The sequence below is a fragment of the Plodia interpunctella genome, chromosome 19, assembly GCF_027563975.2.
Source record: "Plodia interpunctella isolate USDA-ARS_2022_Savannah chromosome 19, ilPloInte3.2, whole genome shotgun sequence".
NCBI lineage: Eukaryota > Metazoa > Arthropoda > Insecta > Lepidoptera > Pyralidae > Plodia > Plodia interpunctella.
Window position 1 is genome coordinate 487,773 of NC_071312.1, and position 26,981 is coordinate 514,753.

Sequence of the window (26,981 nt, forward strand, 5' to 3'; positions counted from 1 at the left end):
ATATAAAAAAGTGTTTTTTTATATTTTAGATTTATCCTTAAAGACTTACTTAATTACATACATACATTTTATCATTACTGTTTCCCATAGGGATAGGCAGATACAATGAATTTATACTTGCTACGATCCTGACCAATCTCATTCGCTTTCCCTATCTATATTCATCGCTCCCTTCAGGAATGCTCTTCGGTTCGATAGGTCCTAATCTCCTAAAATTTTTTTAATCTCCTAGAATATACTTGAACTTCAATGACTACCAATAATGCTACTTTCGTATATAGGAACATATCCTTTTGTGGATATCGTATGAGGAAATCATGCGATAATAATTCTAAAAGTTGCGAGGAACCAACAGCATTACTAGGGCTGGTTGATGTCAGGCAAGCGGTCCTTCGTAAAACCATAGTGAAATCTTCAAAATGAAGGTAATAACAAAATTTTCAGCCTATCCAGAGCTTTGTGACGTCACAGCTGAGGAACACACTCCAATTAGAGTGATAAAGAACAAGCAAAATAACTGATTGATAGCCAACTAACAGTTAATCCTAGAATTCCCGTGAAAGTAACCTAGAAAATTTTTCATAACGCTTGGAACAAATTCCATTAATGTAATGCTGGTCCTTCGGACCGGATCTCTTCATTTCCGAGGGGTAACTAAACTGCCTTGGGGTAGTCTGCGAGATATATTTATAGAGGGTAGCGTCAGCATGAGATGATTCGCTGATAGGGTTACAGGCTGACTAGTTTTTAAAGTATTGAGCACGGTAAATCTTTGTCTTATGACCGGCAGTATGTAGATATTATTCGATTATAATATATTTTTTCATTTTGTTCATGTCGGTTGAGTGACTTCTATGTCTGTCTATCTTCAGCTACCTTTTTGACCTCCTTATACAGCACAGCATTTGTCTTCTCCTTTATTTGGTCTATGTAAACCCTTTTTGGCTTTTTTTTCCTCTTTAGTTTCTTTCTTCTCTAAAAATAGAGTATGGATATATCAGAAATATTTTACACATGCGTTCTTTTCAAGCAGAATTAGTTCTCTTATTCTCAATCAAGTGTTACACTATTTAAAAGCTGACGATTCTTATTTTCTTTCAGAGATTTCAAATTAAATGAAGATTTTGTACTGTGAAGTGTTGAAGGTTATGTACTTCACTAAGTACATAATTTTTGATTGCACTAAATCAATCTAATTTTAGATTTTTGCTAAGGCAATTTATGTCCAGTAACTCATAAATGTTGAGACTTGGCAACCCTAGCTTAGGCGGTAATGGGCCAGCAGACCAAAATATGATTTAGTGAGTGTCGTAAATAAAAATAAACTTCCTGCCTCAGGACTCAGTGAGCTAGAAATGAAAACGCTAGAACTAACTGCAGATGAAAATGGTGCAGAAAATGTACAAATGTTAGACAATATATTGCAGACAGAAATATAGTGTTTCTTGTATTTAAAGCTCTAATATTAGTTTTAAAAGAATTGAATAGGCAAGTTTGTTCATCTGAATTTTTATTCGGTCTTTTTAGTAAATTTAAGCAAAACATTCAAGACATTAGTGAACATTGTAGAAAACACTGTCTAATGAAGCTTTAGTTCAAGTTCCGGAGAAACGGCCAAGTCGTTCAATAATTCAACAGAAACAATGGAACGTGAGATTTTGGTTTTAGATAACACACATGTGTGCACGAAGTGTGCTGTAACTGATAAGTTACAGTTACTTTATAATGTTATGATCTTGAATTTTTTTAACTTTTCAAGCCGTTCAAAATAAATTATAATCCGTATATGAAAGGTTATTTGCTACGCTCTAGACTAATTCTGATGAAATTTGGTACGCGAACAAAGTCACAATATTTCTGATTATATCCCGAATTTTCCACCGGGGCGAAGGCCCGGGACGCATCATGCCCATCCATAAGTGTTCTTATGGATGGACATTGAAATGGTTGTTGATGATCACATTGCATATTCTTAATTCGACAGAACTGCTGCAAATTCTTGCAAAACTGGAGTAACAATTTACTCTCAACAACACATCCCACACTCCGATAACTGAGAGTTGTGGTAGGATTATATTCTCTTTTTCCATCTCATCCAATAGGTGAAAATATCTAAAAATCTACCGAACACGTTCCATCTCCTCTAGTCCAGGAAATTCGTTTCGCTAAAGATTCCGTGGAGAAATCTCCACGACTATCCGTCTATGCGAGACGAAGCGATGTTTTTCTAGCTCGTTTGTAACTTTGGATTTTTCGTTTTCTGCTGCTTTTAAATCTACTAAAGTTCGAGAATTTGTTTGTCGACTAGTTTCTGTAGCGACTACCTCAAACTAGGATATACACTTATAGACTAATAATCGTGTAAGAGTTTGTGTAAGCACGTTTGTAACCCAATCTTCTGAACTACTGAACAGATTTTCAAAATTGTATAACCAGTGATGAGATTGGTTATACAATTTTGAGACGATTACATAGCTATATTATTTCTGAGTAATATAGGGTACTTTATATTCCGATATTTCCACGGTAGCGAAGCCCCGATACCCAGTTGTCTACTAATAAAGCTCAAGAATTATATATATAAATAAATAAATAAATAAATATAAATATATACGGACAAATCACACAGATTGAGCTAGCCCCAAAGTAAGTTCGAGACTTGTGTTATGGGATACTAACTCAACGATATTATATTTTATAACAAATACATATATAGATAAACATCCAAGACCCGGGCCAATCAGAAAAAGATCATTTTCCATCATGACCCGACCGGGGATCGAACCCGGGACCTCTCGGTTCAGAGGCAAGCACTTTACCACTGCGCCATCGAGGTCGTCGAATATATATTTATTATTAATATTGTTGAAGAAAATATACAGACACTATCGAATAAGAAAATTCATCAATGAGATTAAAATAAGTATTCATATTTTTTTACCGCAATAATATTTTGTACTTATAGTAAAATAGAAATCCTCTCTTTTCCGTTAACACGGCAATTGAGAAATATGCCATAAACAGAGAAAGGCACCTTAAGTTTTACCAAAACTTATCCTATTAAAGTAAATAGTTATTTTAAAATAATTTAAATGGCAACACTAGCAGTTAAATAAATTAAATGACACAACGAAACGGAACAAAGCCGAGCAATGCGACTGAATGCAGGGAAGCTAATTAAAAATTCGTCCAAACTAATTTAAACACAAGCAACACTGCTTTGGGAACCCCCATTCAAGACGCTGGATGCTTGCCAGGGGCTTATGTCTAAATAATCACCTATTTCCAATAGTCTCTGGAAGAGATGAAGACGCAGACTACTGTTCACGTCCAGTATTTCCCAAAAAGCTACAACCTACTGTTATTACGGAACGACTTGACACTGCTGAGAGGAAATGCCGAAATAAACTCATTTAAACAGTGCCTGTACCTAACTTGGCACCGATCAATTCAAATATTATTTAAAGTAAAAGTAGTTACAATACTATGTGGTAGTAACAAAGCGAGCTCTTACTCTTAACCAGTCTAAGCAAAAAAAAACAAATCGGAACCCATTTATAATAAAACATATAAAGAAATAAATAAATTAGAGATTTCACAAAAAAAATTAAGAGGTCCAGTTGACAATTAAATAAATAAATATATTAGGACATATCACACAGATTGAAATGGCTCCGAAGTAAGTTCGAGAATTGTGTTATGGGATACTAACTCAACGATAATATATTTTATAACAAATACATATATAGATAAACATACAAGACCCGGGCCAATCAGAAAAAGATCATTTTTCATCACCGACCCGACCGGGGATCGAACCCGGGGCCTCTCGGTTCAGGGGCAAGCACTTTACCACTGCGCCACCGAGGTCGTCACCAAATATTCTTTTCACATGTAATTTCCTCACTTTGTCTTATCCTTTTACTTCTTGATTTAGTAGATACAGTTCCACGTGCAACACCTAACAAATGATAGCACGATGATTAGTGGTCCACAGCTCGTCCACAAAAGGGCATTAATCCTTTACGTCCAAGTATCAAATTGTGCGTCTTACCAAGAACCCATTTTCCGGATAACCGGATGCGGTATTCCGGTTATAGTCTGTAGGATTAAAAAGTGTTATGTTTATAAACTTATATCTCTTTGTCGCTCATTTGAGCGAGATCCCAGTAACATTCTCAACCGTGATCTTCTTCTTCATAGTCGTATTCCTCATGGCTGAGGGTCGTGGTCATTACGTGGAATGAAACACACGCAACAACTTTCTTAGCATTATTAATGGAGTGGTTTGCCATTGCCTTCTCCGTTTCACACGTAAGTTAATAATAATCAACCAGTGTGCAGGTTTCCTCAAGATTATTTCCTTCACCGTGACACCTAATGGAAAATTGAAGAAGGCAACAGCAAACCACTTTATTAATTTTGCCAAGAGCGTCGTGTGTTTCACACTTAATGACCACGACCTTCAGCCATGAGGAATACGACTGTAAGGATAACTAAGAAAACCATTTTCTTAATTTTGATTCTCAGCATTGCTCCCACGTCACTGGTCTTTTCTATTTCTTATCAAATTATTAATTACCCTTAAAATCATCTGACACTTTAATTGATCAGTTTTATTAATTACTAGTATTATTACTGGCATTTAGACTCCAAAAATCGTTACGTCATAATACATTACTGAGAGTATATTTTTTGTTGTGTGGGAAAGTAGCGAATCGTATTTTGCTTTATCGCTATTGAACTTCGCTATCGTCCCATCTCCTCCGATCGTCACTTTTTCTCACATCCCCAGCTCCCTCTTTAATTTTAGCGATTTTGTCCTAATTGCTGATTTTGTAATTAATCACGGGAGAGTTATTTGATTAATAGGCCTCCGATGGCTGCTGCGGGATTTGTGCGTTCAAAATGTGCAATCATCAAAATGTACAATGTTTCATAATGTCCAAAAATCAGAAAGATAAAGTTGTTAGGTATTAAAGGTTTTTAATTTAAGGGTTTTTAATTTGTATTATGTAAAACAAAGGTTTGATGTATTGATTTCTAATAATAACTTTAAAATTGAACATTTATTTCTCAAAATTGCCAAATCTCAATTGTTTAGTTCTTTTTTGAAATCATATATTTACACAAAAAATATATATAATTATTATTTTTCCATTTGTCATATATAGAGGTACATTCGTTTTTTATATTCGGATACTTTCCGTGTACATACTTATTTTGTCAATCGAACCTCTTTAAATAAAACGTTTGACCGTTTTGAAACCGTTAGACATTTTGATATCTGTGCATTATGAGCCTAAAAGTAGGAAGAGGGGGTGTAAGGAGAGGATGATTTAGGATTTCCACTGAAAGACTGCTTTCATCGGCCTGTAATTAATAAGTAACAGTATTAAGTTTTTAAGTTGTTTTGTTTCGCGTCTCAGCTACTTTTTCCCTTAAGATGTCTTTGAAAGCGTGTTTTTATAAAATGAACAATATTTTTCAAGCAAATCTTTTTGAATTTTGTTTAGATACTCGAAGGAGTTTTTAGTCATGTTGTACTTATATTTTGAACGCTCCTGTCTTTTGCCTAACCATAAATTTAACCTACCATGATATGGAATACCCTTTCATCGTCGTTTTGCCCGTGTGACTTTTTTATTGGATTTATTTTACTTAGGGCTAATAAGGTTCTTGGGAATTGCAATTTTCACAACGGAAAATGATCCATTGACACATATTTATCAAAAGACGCAAAAATCAATCTCGACATCGAAAATAATATTATGCCTACAGTGACAAATGCGTATGAAAATCCACCAAAAACACCGGACTAAAATCCCCATGCGAAATTGGACTAACTGAAGAGGATCTCCGAAAAAACCATTCGTGATATCAAAATGGCGATGGCGGCCACCAGCTGACGTCAAAACTGAAAATTGGAAGCTGAGAAAACCTTCCACAGACTACAAATCGTTTGACAGCTCCGGGACATGGCCCGGCCGCCCCCGATCAGGCCAAATGGGGGCCGGCCGGGGCACAATAAAAAAACTAGGCGAAAAAACTACATCTTTGGACTGGGAGAAGTTTTTGACCAAAGGTTTATGTTACGGTTGTGGGGGTGACTGGGATTTCAAGGGTGCTTTAAAAGTGGACATAGACAGTTCGGAGTACACGGGTTATAAATATTATTTTAAGAAGCCTGGAGTCAGGGTTAAGTCCAGATCCTGCGAGGACGCCAGGTTCATACATATTAATTATGTTCTGCTGGCAGAGGTCCGCCATTTTGAAAAGGTAAGTGACTTTTTTTTCTGTGTTTTTTTACAGGTTTTTCTCTCACTCTGTCAGAATGATCGTTTGATTCAAATTTACTAAAAACTAAAAAGGTTAATTTGAGTGTATTTTATATATTATTATCTGTAATATTATAGAAAATGTGCACGCGATAAATGGTTCTTCACATAATTTTTTTCATTATTTGTTTCCACGATATGTTTTTAAGAGTCACTTATAATATGTGTTTTAGCGTCAATTTTATAATACATTTTATTTTTAAACCTTTAAATTGAGCTATATTTTATCCAATCAAATTAATTAATAACACAGTACCTTTGCGCATAGAATACTAGACTTTGTTTCGGTGCAATAAGAGTTCATTTTGAATATTATCCGGCAATTACCGCTTTCAATCTTGACACGGTTTTGAAGGGAAAATTATTATAAATTTTAAAATTCGAATTTATTAATTGGGTTATGAATAAGCATTCTACTGTAATTGGGTTATATGTATATTTTAAAGGGAGAACTGCGGGTTTGCATTTCACTTCTCACTCTCCAATCGACTGAAAGTAAGACTCAGCGAACCAATCACATTACAATGTGGTTGTCGTTGCGTCACAATGGCGCACTGTGATTGGATGGCTGCGTCTCACTGCAAATCGACTCGATCGTGAGATGTAAACAGTGGGCGAAGTGCGGGTTAGCATTTCACTTCTCACCATCGAATCGATTCGAAGTGAGACGCAGCAAACCATTCACATTGCGGTGTGGTTGTCGTTGCGTCACAATGGCCCGCTGTGATTGGTTAGCTACGTCTTACTGCGAATCGACTCGATCGTGAGATGTAAATAGCAAAGTCGCACTACATACACAGCAAAGTCGCACTACACACACAGCAAAGTCGCACTACATACACAGCAAAGTCGCACTACGCACACAGCAAAGTCGCACTACGCACGTATTGAAATGAACAGTGAAGGAAAACATAATAAGGCACATTGTACACAGGTCGACTGCTCAGTTTACTATCTAGTGTACACCTTTTGTTTTTCTTACAAGTCTTGTTAGGATTTTTATATACATAGGTATATTAAAATAGACTTTTTAGAAAATAATTTTGACGGTTAATAAATATTTTACTTTAGAATGATTGAGCTAATTTATTTTCAAGTACTGTGAAGACTTTTTACATGTTAGGACTTCTAAGAAAAAATTACACATAAAGATTGTTCTAATTAATTGTTTGAAACAAATCACGTGTATACTATATCGAACACAAGGCAATTCATAAAACGATCAATTTATAAGATAAAAATGAATTAATTACGCTTTAAGATAATTATGTGTATAAATCAAAAAAGGTTAAATTGATGCTCTAAGTTGGCTGAACCTTATTTTATCTGAGTTAATGCTCGACTTTGCTATCTTTGACACAGGTTTACCCTTATCCTTTTTTAGGGCAAAGGGTCGATTTCCCCTAATTTGAACTGACTTTTGTTGACACTTACTACCACCCGAAGATTCTATACATTTACCCTGTTACATAGTACTTTGAACAAATCTTTGTTTTTTTTTTCACACTTTACATCTCAAAATATTTCTGGATTTTTGCGAAGAAATATTTTGAGACTTTTGACACTGAAGTACGTTGACCTTTGACTCTCTTGCTTACGACAACTCTTCATGCAAATTATTATTCGTACTGCATTGTTTGCCGACGGATATCAATACGACGTAGGCTTTTACAAGAGATCGTTAAAAATTACAACTTTGTATAGGTACCTCTACAGCCAACGACGGACTTATCCCAAAAAGGGATCTCTTAATCGTAATGTGTGTGCTATTGTTGTCTATCATCTGCGAAGGCTGTGTGACCATTAGTCGCCTCGTACGACATCCAATAGTCCTATTCTAAGGCGGGACCACACGTTCATTCTATTAGCACAATCTTCCGCGATCGCATTTCCAGTCCAGGCAAAAAGACGACGAATGGGAGATGGGTAATCAACGGACGGGGCGAGCTGTAACTCAGTTACCGCGCTCTTGATTCCAGTAATTGTCCTCGATGAAGGGGTATTAGCACTTCCATGCGCCAGATTCTGATACACCTTTTTATGTAGCCACTAGATGTTGCCCGAGGCTTCGCTCCTGTGGGAATTTTGAGATAAAAATAGCCTTTAGCAATCTTGGATAATGTACCTTTCTAATCGTGAAAGAATTTTTAAAATCGGTTCTTAGATTACCCACCTCAAACATACAAACACACAAACTGTTTATAATAATAGTACAGATTAGGTATCAGCGTAAGAGATACTGGAGAAGTATCTAGCTAGATTTATAAGCTTTTTGACGCAAATTAGATAGTTTGCCTCAAAATGATCACTCCTGATTTTGTTGACCGTTTGCCACATGGTAGGCACCGTGTTCCTGTGTTATAAATATTGCCTGTTGGAATAAAAATATCTTCGACTTTGAAGGCAATTTCAGACATTAGGAATAAATAAAAAGAGACTAATACACTTCATATGCAAAGTGGTAAAAAGGTATTTAAGACAGATGAATGCATAATTATATTCACTCGTGAGGGACTTAATATAGTCAGTGCAGCTAACTACATAGTCCAGACGGTTAGTGATGCAATTTAATTATCCTATTACAATATTTACTGCATGTAAACGGGAAATACTGAAGAGTCACTTCCAGTGTTTAATGAATCGATAATAAGGGTGGGTTGCACCGTCAACTTTAACTTGCGCAGAAGAATGAAATGTACGCCATTTTGTTTATACATCAGCGGCGCGCTGTTTAAAATCAACGTCAAATATGACGGTGCACTCACCCAAAGTAACGCGTGTTTCCGTCCTGGATAACGCAAAAACGTATTCTATTCTATTATTATAAAGAGGTGAGCATTTGTGAGTTTGTATGTTTGAGGCGGGGTAATCTCCGAAACTACCGAACCGATTTCAAAAATTCTTTCGCCATTAGATAGGTACATTATTCAAGATTGCCATAGGCTATATTTTATCTTAAAACTCCCACGGGAGCGAAGCCCCGGGCAACATCTAATTATTTATAATTTCAAAAAATATGGAGACTAGAAGGAAAACGTACAAACACACATGTTTTCAATTCAAAATATAGCTTTTCTTGGAAAGGAAATTTACGCGTTTTTAGTAGAAAATAAAACGCGCGATACTTGTAGATTTTACTTCAATATAACCAAGAAGGTTTCTCACTCTCATCTATCATGGCTGTGATGACCTGAAACTCGGGATTTACGTAAAGAATACTATTATTTCCTATCAGCTGTCAATGTATATAAGGCATTGTCATACAAATAACGGCAGAGTGGAGTAAATTTTGAGTAGTCCCATACTAGATATTGCGAAGAATGTAATATGACATATTGATGAATAAGTTGGTATATCAATACTAGGAATTGGACATGATTCAATTGAAACTATTCAGTAAATTTAGCGCTAATACAATTTATATGCAAGAATCGTATTCACCAGAGTCACGTTTAACCGAAGCACGTGGCGGTTATATCCGGAACAGACTGGTTCTCTCCGGATAAAACTAGATAAAGGCGGGCGTTTCAGCCGTTACAGACGACAGATTGTCAGCGGCAACTGTGTTAGATATTTGCAATTGATACTGCAAATTCTGAACGCATTTCAATTTCAAATTAATCGATTACTCGATTCGCTGTTTAGAAGTTTTTAGACATTTAGAACAGAAAGTCCTGTAGGTAAAAGACAAACTAAGGTCAATATTACCCTTAATCATTTCCTGTGGTATCAGCGATTTCTTTATTAAATCATGAAACATACCTTTCAAAAATGTTCAATTTATTTATGGGTATCAATTGACATTTGCCTGTCAATAAGATAATTGTTGCAAAGGGTTATTCTAGCCTGCACGCTATAGTTTTAATTTTATAAATTGGTTGGAAATAATTCGTGTTGATATCGGCTCTAAAATCAAAAGTGTTTCATAATTGAAAAAATATAACGTAATATTTATTTAAAATTAGACGTTTATTTAAACCAGTTGTATTCTGTCAAAACCGGTACTCTCCGGATATAACCAGTCACGCGCGTACACGTGACTATGACGCTCATTCCCCAGTACGCTGCCTGCATTCAGAATGCAAGAAGCCAGATGCATAATAGTCGGTATTTAGAAAAATGAGAGTAATTTAAATAAAGCACGTTATGTAGTAGGAGGAATTGTTTTTAATTACTTATTTTAATTTTGCCATTTATCATAGTGTGCGTATTCGCATCGCATCATTTAGCTCGATTTGAACATTCATAAGAAGTATCTTTTGATATACCTAGCTGTTCATTGTAGATTAATTTGTGTAATGAAATCACAAGTCTCACTGTGTACCATGGAATGTCCTAAAAGCTATACGATTTAAGTAATTTCACCGTTATGTGATTTAAGGCGCGAATTTTGCAAGTGTGAAGATACTGAAACTCTAAAAATATTTTTTTTTATGACGTGACGTTATTCACATAATAAACAGCATATTTTATGTTTTTTTATCTTCCACATCGTCTATTAATAACTTGCTGTGAAAAGGACTTTCATATGAAACAAATCTGTATGACCCAATGGGTGTTAGATAATTCTTTTCATAAGTCCACCTATTGTACTTTTACAAAGTGTATCTTGTGAAATAAAGTTTAAATAAATAAACAATTGTTACTAAAACTTAAAGCGAATTCATAATTGGCACAACAACAGCCAAAATGTTGCACTCCCCAAGACCACGCTATCGCAGGTGGCCGACCCAGTTGTATCCAGCTAAATCCGGTTACCAGCGGCTTCTGTCCGGGTATTACCGCCCTGATCCGGTTTACTCGTTTGCGACTTGATTTATTCACTGCAACCATTTTTTTGCTAGGATATTACAAACATTTTGATACTGTGCCGTCCAGCGTGATTTATGTTTACGTATTTTTTGTAAATTTGTAATAAATGTGTAGATAGATAAAGATCCTGTACCAGGTACGTGATTAGTTTTTATTAAAGGTTATTATATTATCAAAAATACTATAAATCCTGAGGTCTTTACCAGAATTTGGCTGATGTTAGGTTTAAAGGAAATTTACTAAGATTTCCATTGCTATACAGGTGATGGTAAATTTAATTTTAATAAAAAAATAAAAGAATTTTGACAAAAGAGCATATAATTTTACTAAAGTCAATGTAAAATTTCATTGGAATCAATTTTAAATGTAGCAATATTATTATATATATATAGACAACGTTTTTGTATGAAAAAAAAAAAACGTATTCGCAATTCAGCCACAGGCACAAAGCAAATTGAGTCCGAAATTAATGAAGCGAAAATTCCCAGCCGACCCCAAAATTCAATGTAAACACGTCACATGCTCACAATTTATGTAAATCAAGACAGACAAGCGTTAAGGAGTCGAAAATTAACAAGGAATTAGTGGGGCGGGCAGGATCGCCCGTGACCGAAATCGGCAATAAACCGGATTACACCGGTTATAACCGGTTACGGACGGAACGACTGACGGGCGCGGGTCTTGACATTTTGCGGTGATGTTTTAATATGAGGATTTGTTATGACGAATGCTGGCATTTTATCTGTTGGGGTTGAATATAATTTATTGCAATCACGGTTGTTACAGATTATCGAATTTGTACAAAAGTAGAAATTTACAGAATGATACAGATGAAAATATTGTACCTATATCATTTGTGAATCGTTCAATTCAAATTCAAAATTGTTTATTTAATTTAGGATGATATACATCACTTATTGACGTCAAAAAATTACTTAAAGTCTACTGCCGGCTTCCAAAGTGCAGGTGGAGAAGAAGCCGCGCAACAAACTTCACCGCAGCCTCTTCTCCAAGGACGTCAATTAACAAATATAGGTTTTATACGTATATTAAAAATTAGGAGAACGAATTTACATCATTATTAAAAATGTCATTTCTTATGTGATGTAATCGTGATGTGAATCTAATACATCATTGAGGCCAAAAACCTAAATAGTGAGGACATGAAAATGAGAAATCATATCATCATATATTTAACAGCTTATCTTGATTAAAAGTCAAAATTCTTTATTCAATTGTGATGATATACACCACTTATTGACGGCAAAAAAATTATTTAAAACAGCTGAAGATAAAGTGACGTAACAAATTAACCGCAGCCTTTTCTTCTTTTCAGCTTTTTCTTTTTTTGATAAAATTATAGTTTGTAAACCAAGTGCAGAAAATATGATGAAAATAGAATGTAATCATAATTACTATATCAGAGAGCATCCAAAGTTCAGCTGCAGTTCGTATGCAAATGCTAGTGGTGCACTAATAACTTGTTTGCAACTTCGTGCATATGTCGGGAATATTATTATAAGTATAACTTACTGTCCATGTTGTTTCTGAATAGGTTTTAGATAAAATACATTATATGGTTTACATAAAATGCTTTTTGTACAATTTTGAGATTGTTTCTTTCTTATCGAGTGTTGTTACTAAAATCGTATAAGATTTTGTTCAAGTCGTCTTAAAGCATTATGACTGCCGTCATCTAGTGTTGAGCAGTCGCAACAACTAAATAGTCAAACAGTGCGCGCGCTGGTTTCCACACAATAAGGAACATGAGTTAGATTAGTTTACAAACTCATTGGGCACGTGTAGGACCTTTCTGTTTATAGGCGACAGGTGGACCACCGATAATTAAATTTTGAGTACGTCTTAAATTTTGAGTGCGTTTCCATTGCGTTGATTCAAAATCGACATTTCAGTTATTGCTTAGTTATTTTAAGTTTCATTAACAATCTATCTTTATGATCGTCTTATCTATAGGCTTATGCATACATGTTTGTTTTATTACAGTTCCTCTTGTTATTTGCGTGTCGATGGCGATGCATCGGCATTAGTATATGAGCAAAATGGAATATATGAAGGGGTACTATAACTTCCTCTATCCACGGTCACAAGCAGGGATTGGTCGATGAAAACTACTATACTTGAGTCAGATATGTATACTCCATGTAAAACGGTACAATAATATGAAATTCCAATTTAATTCGTTTATTATGTAAATTATGTAAAAACTGCAAAGTTTAGAAGCAGGAGGTCATAATCGCATATAAACAGCTACTTGTATAACAGGTTAAAACAATATCGATATTACCTCGGCGCCCATTCATCTTCCTGTCTCGGATGGCCTTTTAGGAGATTTATTAACTCGGGGATTTACCGGAGTACCTTCAGGAAGACTTGGCAAAGATGAAAGGATGAGACATGACACAGAAGAGACGAGGCGTGCGGCTCTCGCTCTAGAGTAGGACCACTCGATAACCTTCCGTGGTTGCCTAACGAGGCCACTAAAGGACAAAAAGCCTTCACAGCAACAATAGCATGTCGTTGTTAGGAAGTTGCTGACGGAAGGAGGAAGGCTGGCCATAAAATCAGAGCCGAATAATTAAAATTTAATGATTTTTAGGCAGTATTTTTTTTTTAATGTAAAATGACTGGCTATGCTTCATGGCTCTGTCACTTGAATTTTTAGTTAAAACAACATTTTGTTGTCATAAATGTTTTACTTTAACGGATTACTAGAGATTATAGCGGAGACTGAGTTTTACCCGATTTATTTTAACCATACTTGAAATATACCTATTTACCATAGCTGTGTTGGATTCACATAAACTACGCATTTCAGCTGTAGTTAAATTAAATAAAGAAAAACAAATAAAATCAAAAGTATGATAATTATGAAAATGTAAATAATCAATTTCATTCTTAGTTCAAATAAAATAAATTAGAATAACATTGATAGAAGATACAAAGCTGTCACATTAGATAGCTCCACAAAAGATTGTCGCGTCTACGTATTGTGGAGATAATCAATGGACGATCACAGGTGTGCATCGACCCGTCCTTGGGCCTACCACCAAATTGGCAAGGCTCGGTTTATGGGTAAAATATGGGCCATGATTTACATGAAAAAATTGCGCGTTAAACCAGACTTCCAAAAAGTTTTGCTCATCTTGTCGTGTTGTTTAATTTTAAAAAATCTTGATTACTTTTAATCCCGCTTTATAGGAAGACATGTCATTTTAAGTACTTTTAACTTCTTGTGTGCGTCTACGTCCAAATTGATAGAAGTAGATAATTTAAAAAAAAACAACGTAGTTTTAATAAAGACAATATTTAGATTTACATAAACAAACCTACACGTTGTTTAGATAAAAATAAAATGGAACAGATTAACTTCAATCTACTATTTTCATCCCGGAGTAAGAAATCTATCTTTATAGATCAGGTTTCAAGTGTTGGTTACATAAACTTATACCAAATAATAAGTCTGACAACTATCAAAACAGAGGATTTGATCAATCATTTTGTGAGTTTGTAATTAAATAAAAAAAGACCTCGACATGCAAACAAAATCAGACGTGAAGTAATAAACGACTGACGGTAGAATTATCGCCGCCATCGAATTCTAGTGTTACGGTTTCATTTCACGTATTTTTAATTAATCCCCAGCTCTGATGTACTATTGATGCATTGTACACGATTTTTCCTTTAAACGTTGGGAGTTTTTTAATAAATTGATTGCAGTATTTCATTCTCTTTTGACTGGTTATAAAAGAAATGTATTGTTATTAAATAGTGACAACTATTTTGTACCTTTATTTTTTGTATTTTTTAGATCTGCTCAGCTTGCCGTATCATCAACATAAACAGTGATTACTGCGTTAATACTTGTTACTTATAAAGAAATAATAGAAAAATACTTATAAAGAAAAATAATAGCAATAAAAAAATATATGCTAAACAATTTTTACTTGTCCGAAGATTTGCTAAAGCTCGAATCCTTGTCGTTAACAAGATATCGTTAAACTACATATAAATACAATCAAGAATATCTGAATATGATGAATCTTGATCTTTTTTATCGCCTGTTGATTTGATTTTGTTAAACCATCATCAATTTCACTTACTTCAGAGTATTTTTTTTTTCACAATTTCCAAACCAAACGACAGTTGTAACCAGTATTCCGACTAAATTAGCTTCCCCGCACTGAAGCCTGAAGGCTTTGTTTGCTTAAGCTGGGTTCGTTAGCGGTCGCAATCATCAAGCGTTCATTTTACATGCACGTAGGTCGCTTCATGATGTACAGAATTTCAGATTTAGGTCATAAATAGGCAGAAATGTTGTAGTCAAATGATCTTTGAAATGCTTATATTTTTAACTAACATAATTTATGGAGCAATTTTGCATTAAGATCTTCATGATGTCTTAATTATTTGGTAATTTACTTGGATGATTAATATTTGCCACCTGGTTCTATTTTTCAAGTAGAATTACTCTTTCGATCTTTCAGTTCCAACAGAATCAATTGATAAATACAAAAACACGTATTGAATCCAATTTGGTTCGTCCATCTGTGGACCGCGAGGTTTAATTAATCTACCTTTGAACAATATCGGATGACGTGATTGTTTTTCTGCGGTCAATTGATGTGCACCACTTTAATGGTACTATTTTTATTTACATTTTAACCTTTTCCCTCAGTGCTGTTATCAGATTGTTCTGCTCTCTCATTGGGTAGGTATGTTGTTTTTTCTTGCATTTGACTTCTGTTACTTTCTTTATTTTTTTAACACGCAATATATATTTTTAAAAATTTCAGTCATATATTACAAAAAAGTTTCTTGGTTGGGGCAATTTTCTATAACGAATGATATTTAAATGTACATCTTTTTCATCTGCTATGTAATTTCAATATGTATTATAAGTAGGACTACTTTCTTCAACCTCATTACAATTATCAGAGTTCCCGTTATAACAGTAACAAGACGGACCGACAGCTAAAGTTCAACTGTAACCTTGGGTCCCTTGGGTCTTGGAACAGTCAACATACGTAGGGTTGAAAGTTTCAGAAAATAAACAAGTAACAACTAAAATATATCAATGACGTTTATTAGCAGTAGTTAATGGAGAACAACAGTGGTAAATCTTGGTTTTCTGTAAATCTGCGTAATAAACATAACTTTACAATATACTATCATATTTCTTATCAAGTGTGTTATTGCTAACACTGGTGTCATGTGTCATTCAAGTTTCCAAAAGTCATAATCGTGACTTCGAATACCGCCATCAAGTGGTAGTAGTCTCATACACACCAAAGCAAATGGGTTCTATAAAAGTTATTATAAAATAGGTCAGATTGCTGTACTCATGTAGCCCTAGTAAGATTCATTGTTCCAATGGGTTTTTGATTTCGATTACCGCTTCGATCTACAATTATAAAAAAATTAGACGGCATCGCTGACAGCCCTACTGAGAAGTTGTTTCAAACTTTTAAATTAAATCTTGTAACACGTCCAGTAACGTGGCGTTTGTCGGTTCATTTTCGGTCGCATCCTAAATATGTTAATCTGTTTTGACAACTTTCAATTGATTTACTACAGTTATTGCATTATTGTTAGGAGGTAAATTAATCGCTTTGTGAAAATTAAAACATTTTAGACGCAACTTTTCACTCAAAACTCTAATTCCAAAGATAAATGTCTAAATTTGGAAATTCTTTTTTTGTGAGTTAGAATTGCAAAAGCAAGATTTTGAGGCTGATTAAAACAATGAAACATCGAAAGAATGAATGAGGGAAAACATAATCAAGTAAAACTAATAAAAAGATATATTAACTACGTGAGTGTAACAGGAGACATGATCAATGATACAAGGATAACAAAACGTTAAATAAATTTAAAAAAAAAGCTTTAATTTAAATTTTCTAAAAAAAAAAGAAAATAAAATTTTCCTTAAAATTTTAACTATCAACTTATAACCTCATTATATACAATTTATATGACCATAAAAGCTTGTCGCGATGTTTCTTTAATTGAGTAAAATACTTATAGGTGCTTACGCAAACTTATAATATTTAGTAGGATATATAAGTTCAAATTGTTAAAATTATATTAAGAGAATTCTTTCAAATAAGCACAAAGGTGAAGAATTTAGGGACAAAACCTAGGCTATGCCTGGTCATTCTATCCATGTATAAAATTGTATTTAAAATTCAGATTGAGTATTTATCCTCTAGGGCAGAAATCACATGCCTTAGTAATAATATGATTGTACATGCCAATAAAATCCTACCTTTTTATGATTTCAATGTTTAAAATCACCCCTTTTGTAAATCCAAAAATATATCATTGCACTGAGGCCCACAAAATCGAAGGTGGCATTTTGTATGGCCATAAAACGTTAATTTTATTAAGGTCCGGCGTGGAGCGATAGCGGGTGCAAACAACATCAATATGGCTGTGCCAACCCTGCTTCTTAGGGATGTGCCACGAAACAAATCCGAAAATGATATCGAAGTTCTTGAAAGACGTGAGAAATCAGAGGTACAAGAGACATACGTATCATCACGCCTGTCAGTAGAAATGACCCCCAAACAATGTATATATATATATATAAATATATATATCAGGATATTCAGGATTGAGGCAAGTGTGGAAGTCCCTAGGAAAGACCCTACTTCCTTTTATATCTCACTTCTTTCTACACTCATCACTCTCTTCTTAAATATATATCAACATTTATGTAGATACTAATAATATGCTATTGACGTTAACTAAAGCACTATTTTTGTCAACCTTTATTCCATGCCTTATTGATTTCGGTAAAAATTCTCAAATAATTTTACTTTTTGGCTGCTGAAATCATTGTTTAATATTCATACAGCGATTCCAAGGTTATCGACTGTTAATACTATCGACAAAATCCAAAATATCGTTCCCATCACCACTCAACCCTTTCCCGCAGATGGCAGGTTGTGTGCCGAACCCTCGGCCGCTCTGATAGGTAAACTCATTATAACCTCCAAATTAGTAAATGAGGCAGTATCTGACAATGACATAACGTTTATGATGACAAAGTAACTGTTCAAAACAAGTTGAATAGAATAGAAAATATTCGACAATAAATTATAAACAAAAAATGAACAATATTTTCTTAACATAATTGTAGCGGGAGCTAGGTGATTATGCTCGACCGCCACAAAGGGAAGATCTTCCCGCCAGGCTAGGTGTTGCGCCTGGGGAACCGCACGGTTCCGACGGTGTCATGTCGGAGGTTGTACGAGTATTTATGCTTCCAATCGAAAACGCACTGTCTGCGCGGTCTAGGCTTGTTAGCTTCTGGTAGTCAGTCGACCGTAGTGCCATCTATCCGTAGAGTAGTGGATCACTTGTGTGGCTTGTTATTCGTTGCGTTTGGTCGGCTTTTTACATCTGCGCTGCTGTGCATGTGGCGTGGTAGATGTCGCCACATAATAAATGAAACATATAATAGTGATGTACGAGTACGAATGTAACTTGAATTAATGAGTATGATAACTGTAGTTTCGTGAATATAAACCCCCTGTCACCACTAAAGCGAAAAGTAGAAGATATTTATGTATTTAATCCACCATCAAATATCAAAATTATGTTAGAAATTCGTAAAATAAGCAAGTATTTATTAACATGGTCAGCGACAGAAAATCTCACATTATCCCGTGAATACGAAATCCATTAATAATTTGAAAGCATGCTTTCATTTTGAGCGGTAACAAAATGTCTAACATTTCTGCTTGTTTGAGACCGGAATCTTCCACAATTTAAAGCCGCATCAGAAGAATAATTCCAATTCCATCTACGGACATTACTTTTACAGGATCGCGGCTCCTAGCACACATTATAATATAGCATAGAAAGTTACTTCGTTACACTCCATAATGTCTACTTGACAAATTTCACATCTCGGAATACGTTTGTTTGTGTGATCGCTTTGCTTTATGCGTATAAGTATTCAATCATCGAACCAAATCGTCCACTTTCTTTTATTGTCCTTCTCGCCAATTACGGGGCATTTATCCAACATTGCAACCCAAAGTGTCGCGTATATTGCGCTTTAAAAGGAACTTTCTCCCGTATTTTGAGATTGTAGAATGAGCCGTGGTATTCCCTAGATAATACAACATTGATTTCTTCAAAAAGGGCGTGTAGATATTCATTCAGGGCCGGCAATTGACATTAAATCTTGCGCTAAGAAAAACTGGGGTTAAAAGTCTTCTTTGCTCTTCAGCAAACATATCTGTTAACTACTATAATTTGAACCACAGTTAAGAATAACATTAGTTACGAGGACATCAGACAGCGGACAAATCACCCGCTTATGTCGCAACTTATTGTGGTTGGAGTTATGGAGAAAAATGTATTGTCAGACGAACAGATAGCATTTGCTATGAAATTAAATTGTTTTCAAGAAGAAAAGCCAAAAATCATATTTTAAAAATAAAGAAAGCTACATAGATTACACTTGTACACTATAGATTCTAATGCATTTAACGCAAAAGTGTAGCAATTTAACTTTTTATACTCGTACTCATACTGGATATAGAACTAAATATGTATTTCTTAATAATATGAGATTCAGATTTAGCTAGAATAATAAATATCCACATTATAACTATTCACTTTTACATTACATAGTTAAATATAACGAAGATATATGAAGGTTGCCTTAACTCGTAAATTGGTTCCAAGAGACCATTTTTGACTTTAGAATATCCACAGCTCCCCAAATGTTGTATGGTCACTCCCTTGGCCATACATTTTGCATGTTCGCTTGCAAATCTGCGAAGGGGCTTGATAGATACCCCCATTTGTCTTCGTTAGAACTCGCCCTTTCGTCGACGAAAAAATGTACTACTATCCATTTGGTCCGATGTTATTTGATAGCTGGGTCTTTGTCGGTCTGTTTAGACTTGCTTTTCGGATTTGTATAAATTATAAGACATGATGTAGGGAGGGTAAAGGGACGACTTTTTTGGGACTATAAATAGACGGGCGCTTAAAGTAATTTCCACTGATAATGTGTAAATGTTCGTTTATTTCGAATAGTTTATCTAAATCACTTTGTTGTTTATCGTTTAGTGCAAATTCGTCCTTCGAAAATTTGTGCTATTTTTTATATACCCATTTAGGGGGTTATGGATAGGCAATCGTCAATGCTTCCTAAGGATCCCAGTGGCTTTGCTACCTGAAGTGGTATTAATTGGGCTATAAACTGTGAACGGGTGCTGCTGCTGGTGAACTGATCCGATCGATTCTCATATGTTTTGTATGTATATTGTGCGTGACTTGATTTAAGATTTGAATCGTGCCCACTGATTAAGATTCCATTAACTAAATACTACAAAGTTTTCATGTCTTTGTCAACAGGACCTCCAATCAGAAATCGAGACCCATCGTGATGTGTACGCGTCCCTCACGGGGACGGGCCGGCGGCTGCTCGGCTCCCTGTCCTCCCAGGAGGACGCCGTCATGCTGCAGAGGAGGCTGGATGAGATGAACCAGAGATGGCACCACCTCAAGGCTAAGAGCATGGCTATTAGGTAAGAACTTGTCTATTACTGTATGTCGCTTTGTACATTAATTGGTAAATAAATAAGACTACAACAATACCTAAATTAGATCATCATCATCACCTGCAGCCCTCCGTGACCCACTGCTGATTATAGTCCCCCTTGCGTCTGCGCCAACTTTCTCTGTCCTGGGTCATCTTTATTCAGTTGTTGCCAGCAATTTCCTTTCGTCGACCTAGTTGCCGATTATCCTACGCTTCGTTTTTAATTTTCCGTTATCCAAATAAAATATTATGTTGAAATGTACTTTTACACATTTTCAATAGCTGGGGATTAGAAATTCTAAAATAATTCCCAATTCTTAAGAATATCTGATCTCAGCTTCAGCTTCAGCAGCTTGGAACCATTAATTTTTCTAACTTTCTCAATCAAAATTTAATATTTTACCAACATACAATTTCACAGTAAACGATAAAATTTTATTTGTCACTATGTAAATAATCAATTTTAACTTTTATGAATAAAATATTCCCCAATAAAGACTTTATTAATCTTCGTAACGTAACTTTTCAATATATTACAAAAACAGAATAGAACGAGTTTGGGAACTTTTGGAACACCTTCGACTGAATTAATTCTGTTTCAACTGCCGCTGGCGAGATTTGTTTTTCCGTTTTATTAAACATGCCCCTTGTTTTTCGGATTGTGGAACTTTCGGTTTGTTTAAGAATTTTATTGTTTGGTCCGTCCGGTTGGGGGGCCAGGCCTGAAATACAGGTGTGTTTTGTTTTGATTCAACATTAATGGCATTTTTATTATTACGTTCAAATTGTTTGAATTCGTGTAGATATTCCTTGCCTGTTTGTTTTTTTTTTACGAGCTGGTTCCCGGGGCACTACTTTCATGGCCATTTTGGAAAAATGATTTTGCATGATTGATATTTATATACAAACATTCAAATGTATTATGTTAACATATGTATACTAACTGATCCATAGACATAAAAATTCGCCACATCTATATATGGGTAAATAAATAATTAAAATTGTAATAAAACCAAAAATTAGTTTTTACAGTTACCAGAGTTTTTTATTACCTTTTTGACAAATTATGAATGTTTTTTTTTATATTATCGGTGTATTACGTGACGCCTCTAAGTCCAGGTGCACTCATCCAAATTGGCGATCTCAGTATTAGTATTTCCATTCGACATAATGAAACTCTTTCATACTATTTAAAATATGCACCATCGAAGAATGTTGAATACTCAACAAGGAAGTTAAAAGGGATACTACCTAAAAGTCATCACACAGCGGAAATTTGAAAGATTCTAAACGACGGATTCTACGGCTAATATCTTTTTGAATAGCATCTTCACGTTTATAGGAAGTTGTGTCGTTAGTTCTTGAAATATTGTATTCAACTATATTTACTTCTAGGTGGCTATTACAAAGCTGAAGTAAATTAATTTTACTGACATTGACCGGCGAGCCAGCTTGGCAGATAAAATTTAGTACTTTTTGGATTCAAATTCTGAATCAAGTCCACCCGTGACGAATATGTTTATTCAGACAAATATTATTTTCTTTCTCTTCTTTGCTGAAGCTAAATTGTGTTCTAGCCTAGATTACTTTCATTCGGTCCTTTCATTTTTGGAAATTGTTACACAGCCCTGGATACAACCTATATTCTAGGTTATATCCAGGGCTGTGTAATAATTTCCTGGCTAAGAGTCAATACTAGATACTTCATCTATTCTACTAATTCAATTATTGAAAGGAGCCGTTCGAAAGTGATTCGTGATTACAAAGGTTTTATCCCTTGATCGGGTCTAATGGGTTTCGATTTGTAAAGTGCCATTTGTACACGCTATATTATGTCGGGATCTACACGTATAATTGATTTGGGTAGAATTCGTTGCTGATTCATGAGACACGATATGTTCAACCCGTCTCATGCTAATGATAAACGTTATTTTTCTTAAACAACTAGCTGTCTATGAAAATTGCTATGCAAAAATACATTGACCAACCTGAATTATCTATAAACATTGATGGGTCGTGAAGAGATTTGTTTATGAGCTTTTGATAAATAATTAATACCAATTTTCAAAATTTTCTCAAATCACCTTTTCCTCCGTGACTTTTGCCCATTATGTACTCTTTGATCTGCGTGAAATTTTGCAAATTTTAGCATTACAAGTTTATTGGCTAAATTCCACTTCTGGCTCATAAAGGGAATTATAAATTTTTGGTAATACGCCAAGGTTGACAGAAAGCGATCGCTTTACTTTATGTCTTTTATTAGTATTTTGTATTAGATTGTGTTGTAAATAATTCTATTAAGCTTATTTCTAAGGTAACTCTTATATCTTCTAGATGGAATAGGCGGGGTGCTCTAAGATATAACATCTCTCACGCCTAGAATGTTCCCATTTCCTTTGAAGTTAGCTCTCGTGGACATTCTCTGCTATGTACAGTATAGATTATTGCATTTGGGTAGTTTGATGTCAACAGCATCAAATTCCCAAATTCATTGCGAATTTTCCACATCGCAACATAAACTACTACTTCACTACACTACTCACCAGGGATAGTAACTTGACATACTGTGGACTGTATTTCAATGTTAGGTCATCTTAACACCTGCTCGAGTTTTCGTGGAGGATGTTACAGCCAGCCTTGAAATCATACACAAAGGAAATGTTGTAGTATGAAGCATTAGCAATATCTACAATGAACATGCTCGCGTTTCCGTTATAAATCAAGTTTCACAGGAGTGGACTAAAACAGGGAAAATTTAAATTCAAATGGCTGCGCTTGAAAAAAATTGATGAAATAATTGAACAGAAATATAAAGGGTGGCTACGGAAAAGTTAGATTGTCGACAGTGTACCTTTCGTTTTAGAGTCGAATTTGAAATGAGCCGGAAAGGAAAAAGATTTATGACACATCGTTAAGTTCGAATGATTAATTAACTGCGATGTTGGGCCACCAAACTGATTAAAGTATTCGGCTTTTTTAGGATTTTGTTATTTTTTGGCAATAAAAAATAAAATCCATACGGTTAAGTTGTCAAAGTTGATTATCATCTGAAGCAAAGTAAAAAAAATTTGTAGTGAAAAATCTAAGAACTACTTCGACAGACAGGCGAGAAAGACATTCGATATACACAATATCCACGCTCATACGATATACATACGACAATAATTATACGAGTACGATAATTATGTAAAAATAGACACACTTATGCATACTTAAAGCTTTTACGCTTATTGTCGGTTATTTCTTTTTACAAGAAAATCAATCGTGTTATTTATGCCCAAAGAACCCACAAACAGTAAAATGTTTTTAATACTGCTACAGTTTTATTCAACGGTTGTTTTAAATCAAAATTCATCATTAATATCAATTCGACTACCTCGTAATTCATGGCCCCGTATTTTCAAAATGGCGACTAACATTAAGAATGACCGTTACTGTGCGAAAATTAAATTTCACAGATATTTATGGCCCTGTCAATTGGTCCAGTGTTAATCGAGTGTTGATCTGTTAATCCCAGAAATTGAGTGCGAAAAAATTCTTCTTATTTAAGAGTTATGCTCTTGTCGGAACTACAAAACGTACGTAATAATGTCATAAATCAATTACATATGTTATGAGGATGCTGTACCATGCTTGGACCAAACATTATTGTCGTTCACATAATCATCAGACTTGTAATATGCCTTTTTACAAAGTTCTTCTTTAATATAATTTCTAAATTTTTTGTCCGGCAAATCAAGAATCCATTTAGGCAATTTATTATAAAAACGAATACATTTTTTATTGACAAAGAGAACAATATACTTTAAATAACGATCAAACAATATATGAAGTTATATCAAGACATTGGCTATGAACAAGATGCATGCATTTTGTATTGAATTTACTGTATAATATGTTTAAAATTATAATCGAAAATTAATTAAATAAAACATTACAAAAAATATATCCGATTCGATTAGTTGGAAAGTAGCCAACTGCATTTATATCTGATAGCATCCAAATTTTATGCACCTGAATTATCTCAAAGATTATTAAAACTGTCAACTCAAACCAAAAAGCCACTTATGAGATCAGAGGTCACTAACAAGCGACCCTCTGAGGGTTCTCCTGTTAAGTCCACACGGTGACTGGCTTTGAGAGTCCGTCGACGGGAGCCGTTCGGTCGGTTTTATATCTGCTTCAAATTGGAATGAAAAACTAGCTTTGCTTTGGAGTTTTATTCCGATAGAAATTTTGGAATAAATAAACTTATGTACTATTCAAAATTGTTTCATTTATTAAAAAAGTAGTAGAGAAGGATTCAAAATTATAAATTATAAAATTATAATTATCATAGACCAACCATTCGAGTTATTCATACCAATCCATTACCTTCTGGAAAATATATAATAGATCCATGGAATTAGTAATACTATTAAATCCATGAATAGATCTCATAAAATGTTTTACATAGATAAACATATCATAAAAGTTTTTTGTTAACCTCTATGCTGGGCAAAGCTTGCCCCATCGTATTCCAATTCCAAGTTTCAATAAAATCTGTTCATATTAAACATAAAATAATTGTTACGTTTTTTGTTAACCTCTATGCTGGGCAAAGCTTGCCCCATCGTATTCCAATTCCAAGTTTCAATAAAATCTGTTCATATTAAACATAAAATAATTGTTACGTTTTTTGTTAACCTCTATGCTGGGCAAAGCTTGCCCCATCGTATTCCAATTCCAAGTTTCAATAAAATCTGTTCATATTAAACATAAAATAATTGTTACGTTTTTTGTTAACCTCTATGCTGGGCAAAGGTTGCCCCATCGTATTCCAATTCCAAGTTTCAATAAAATCTGTTCATATTAAACATAAAATAATTGTTACGTTTTTTGTTAACCTCTATGCTGGGCAAAGGTTGCCCCATCGTATTCCAATTCCAAGTTTCAATAAAATCTGTTCATATTAAACATAAAATAATTGTTACGTTTTTTGTTAACCTCTATGCTGGGCAAAGGTTGCCCCATCGTATTCCAATTCCAAGTTTCAATAAAATATGTTCATATTAAACATAAAATAATTGTTACGTTTTTTGTTAACTTCTATGCTGGGCAAAGGTTGCCCCATCGTATTCCAATTCCAAGTTTCAATAAAATCTGTTCATATTAAACATAAAATAATTGTTACGTTTTTTGTTAACCTCTATGCTGGGCAAAGCTTGCCCCATCGTATTCCAATTCCAAGTTTCAATAAAATCTGTTCATATTAAACATAAAATAATTGTTACGTATAATAAAAACGAAAAAGTTAACAAAATTTGTAAATGTCAGTTGTTATTTTTACCATTTTTACTATCACGACATGAGCCTAAGATTACACCTTGCACTAGCGCCATGTATTTTTTTATTAATTTCTTTAAAAAAAAAAACTTTGTGCAGTGTGGCATTATCTGTTGAAATATATTTTAAATTTTCTGTAAGAAATAAATCAGTACAAATGTGTAATGGCGCTAGTGTGCTGGGAGTAATCGCCTTAACCTGCAACCCTCACACACAATTAGCGGCCATCGGGCTGCAGTAACAGGCTAACAGCTCATCACCCGATTTACCTCTCGGCTACATGATACATAGCCTGTGGTAGCCTCAAAGCTATTAGCTGTTAACCAAATTAGCCTATGTTGAGGCGACTATCGACATTGATTTATATTGCATAACATGTTGTGGGCTCAGGGATTTCTATTATTTATATTTATACTAGCTGCGCCTCGGGGCGTCGCTTCCGCGGGAATTTCGGGACAAAATATACCCTATATCCTTCTCCGTGTAACGCAGCTACGCTTTGTTTGGAATCTCTTTCGATGTATACCGCCTGCGCTGGCACATTTGGATCTACTGTCATAAATTTTAAAATTCTAAATTCGCTCGAACACTTTGACGCGTAAACATTACGATCAAGCTAGCGCGACAAGAGGTTGGCCGTGATAAATTTATAAACATTAAATAAAATTATAAGAACAGACCCAATAAGGGTCTTACCTTAAGTTTTATAATAAACTTCTTTGCTACCTACTGCCTAGTGCCTATTTATTATAACCCACAAAAAAACCTGACATCCGTACTTCTAACTACAGTAGGTATGCAAGATTTCAAGAAGATTAGTCGTGCAGGTATAGCGTGAAGAGGTAACTTACAAACTTACTTTCGCATTTATAATATTAGTTAAGATCAGGATATTAGTTAGGAAGTTAGGATAGGACTAT

The 26,981-nt window shown here is 34.6% G+C and overlaps 1 protein-coding gene across 1 annotated transcript in view; it reads left to right on the top strand.

Annotated features, from left to right (window-relative positions):
• The window catches only part of LOC128678469 (dystrophin, isoforms A/C/F/G/H-like), a 455,052-nt gene that overhangs the window by 351,534 nt on the left and 76,537 nt on the right, over window positions 1–26,981 (top strand). Inside the window, exon 69 of the mRNA XM_053760046.2 lies at window positions 20,550–20,722. Within this exon, the coding sequence (XP_053616021.1) occupies window positions 20,550–20,722 (173 nt within the window). The remainder of the gene's footprint in view (window positions 1–20,549; window positions 20,723–26,981) is intronic.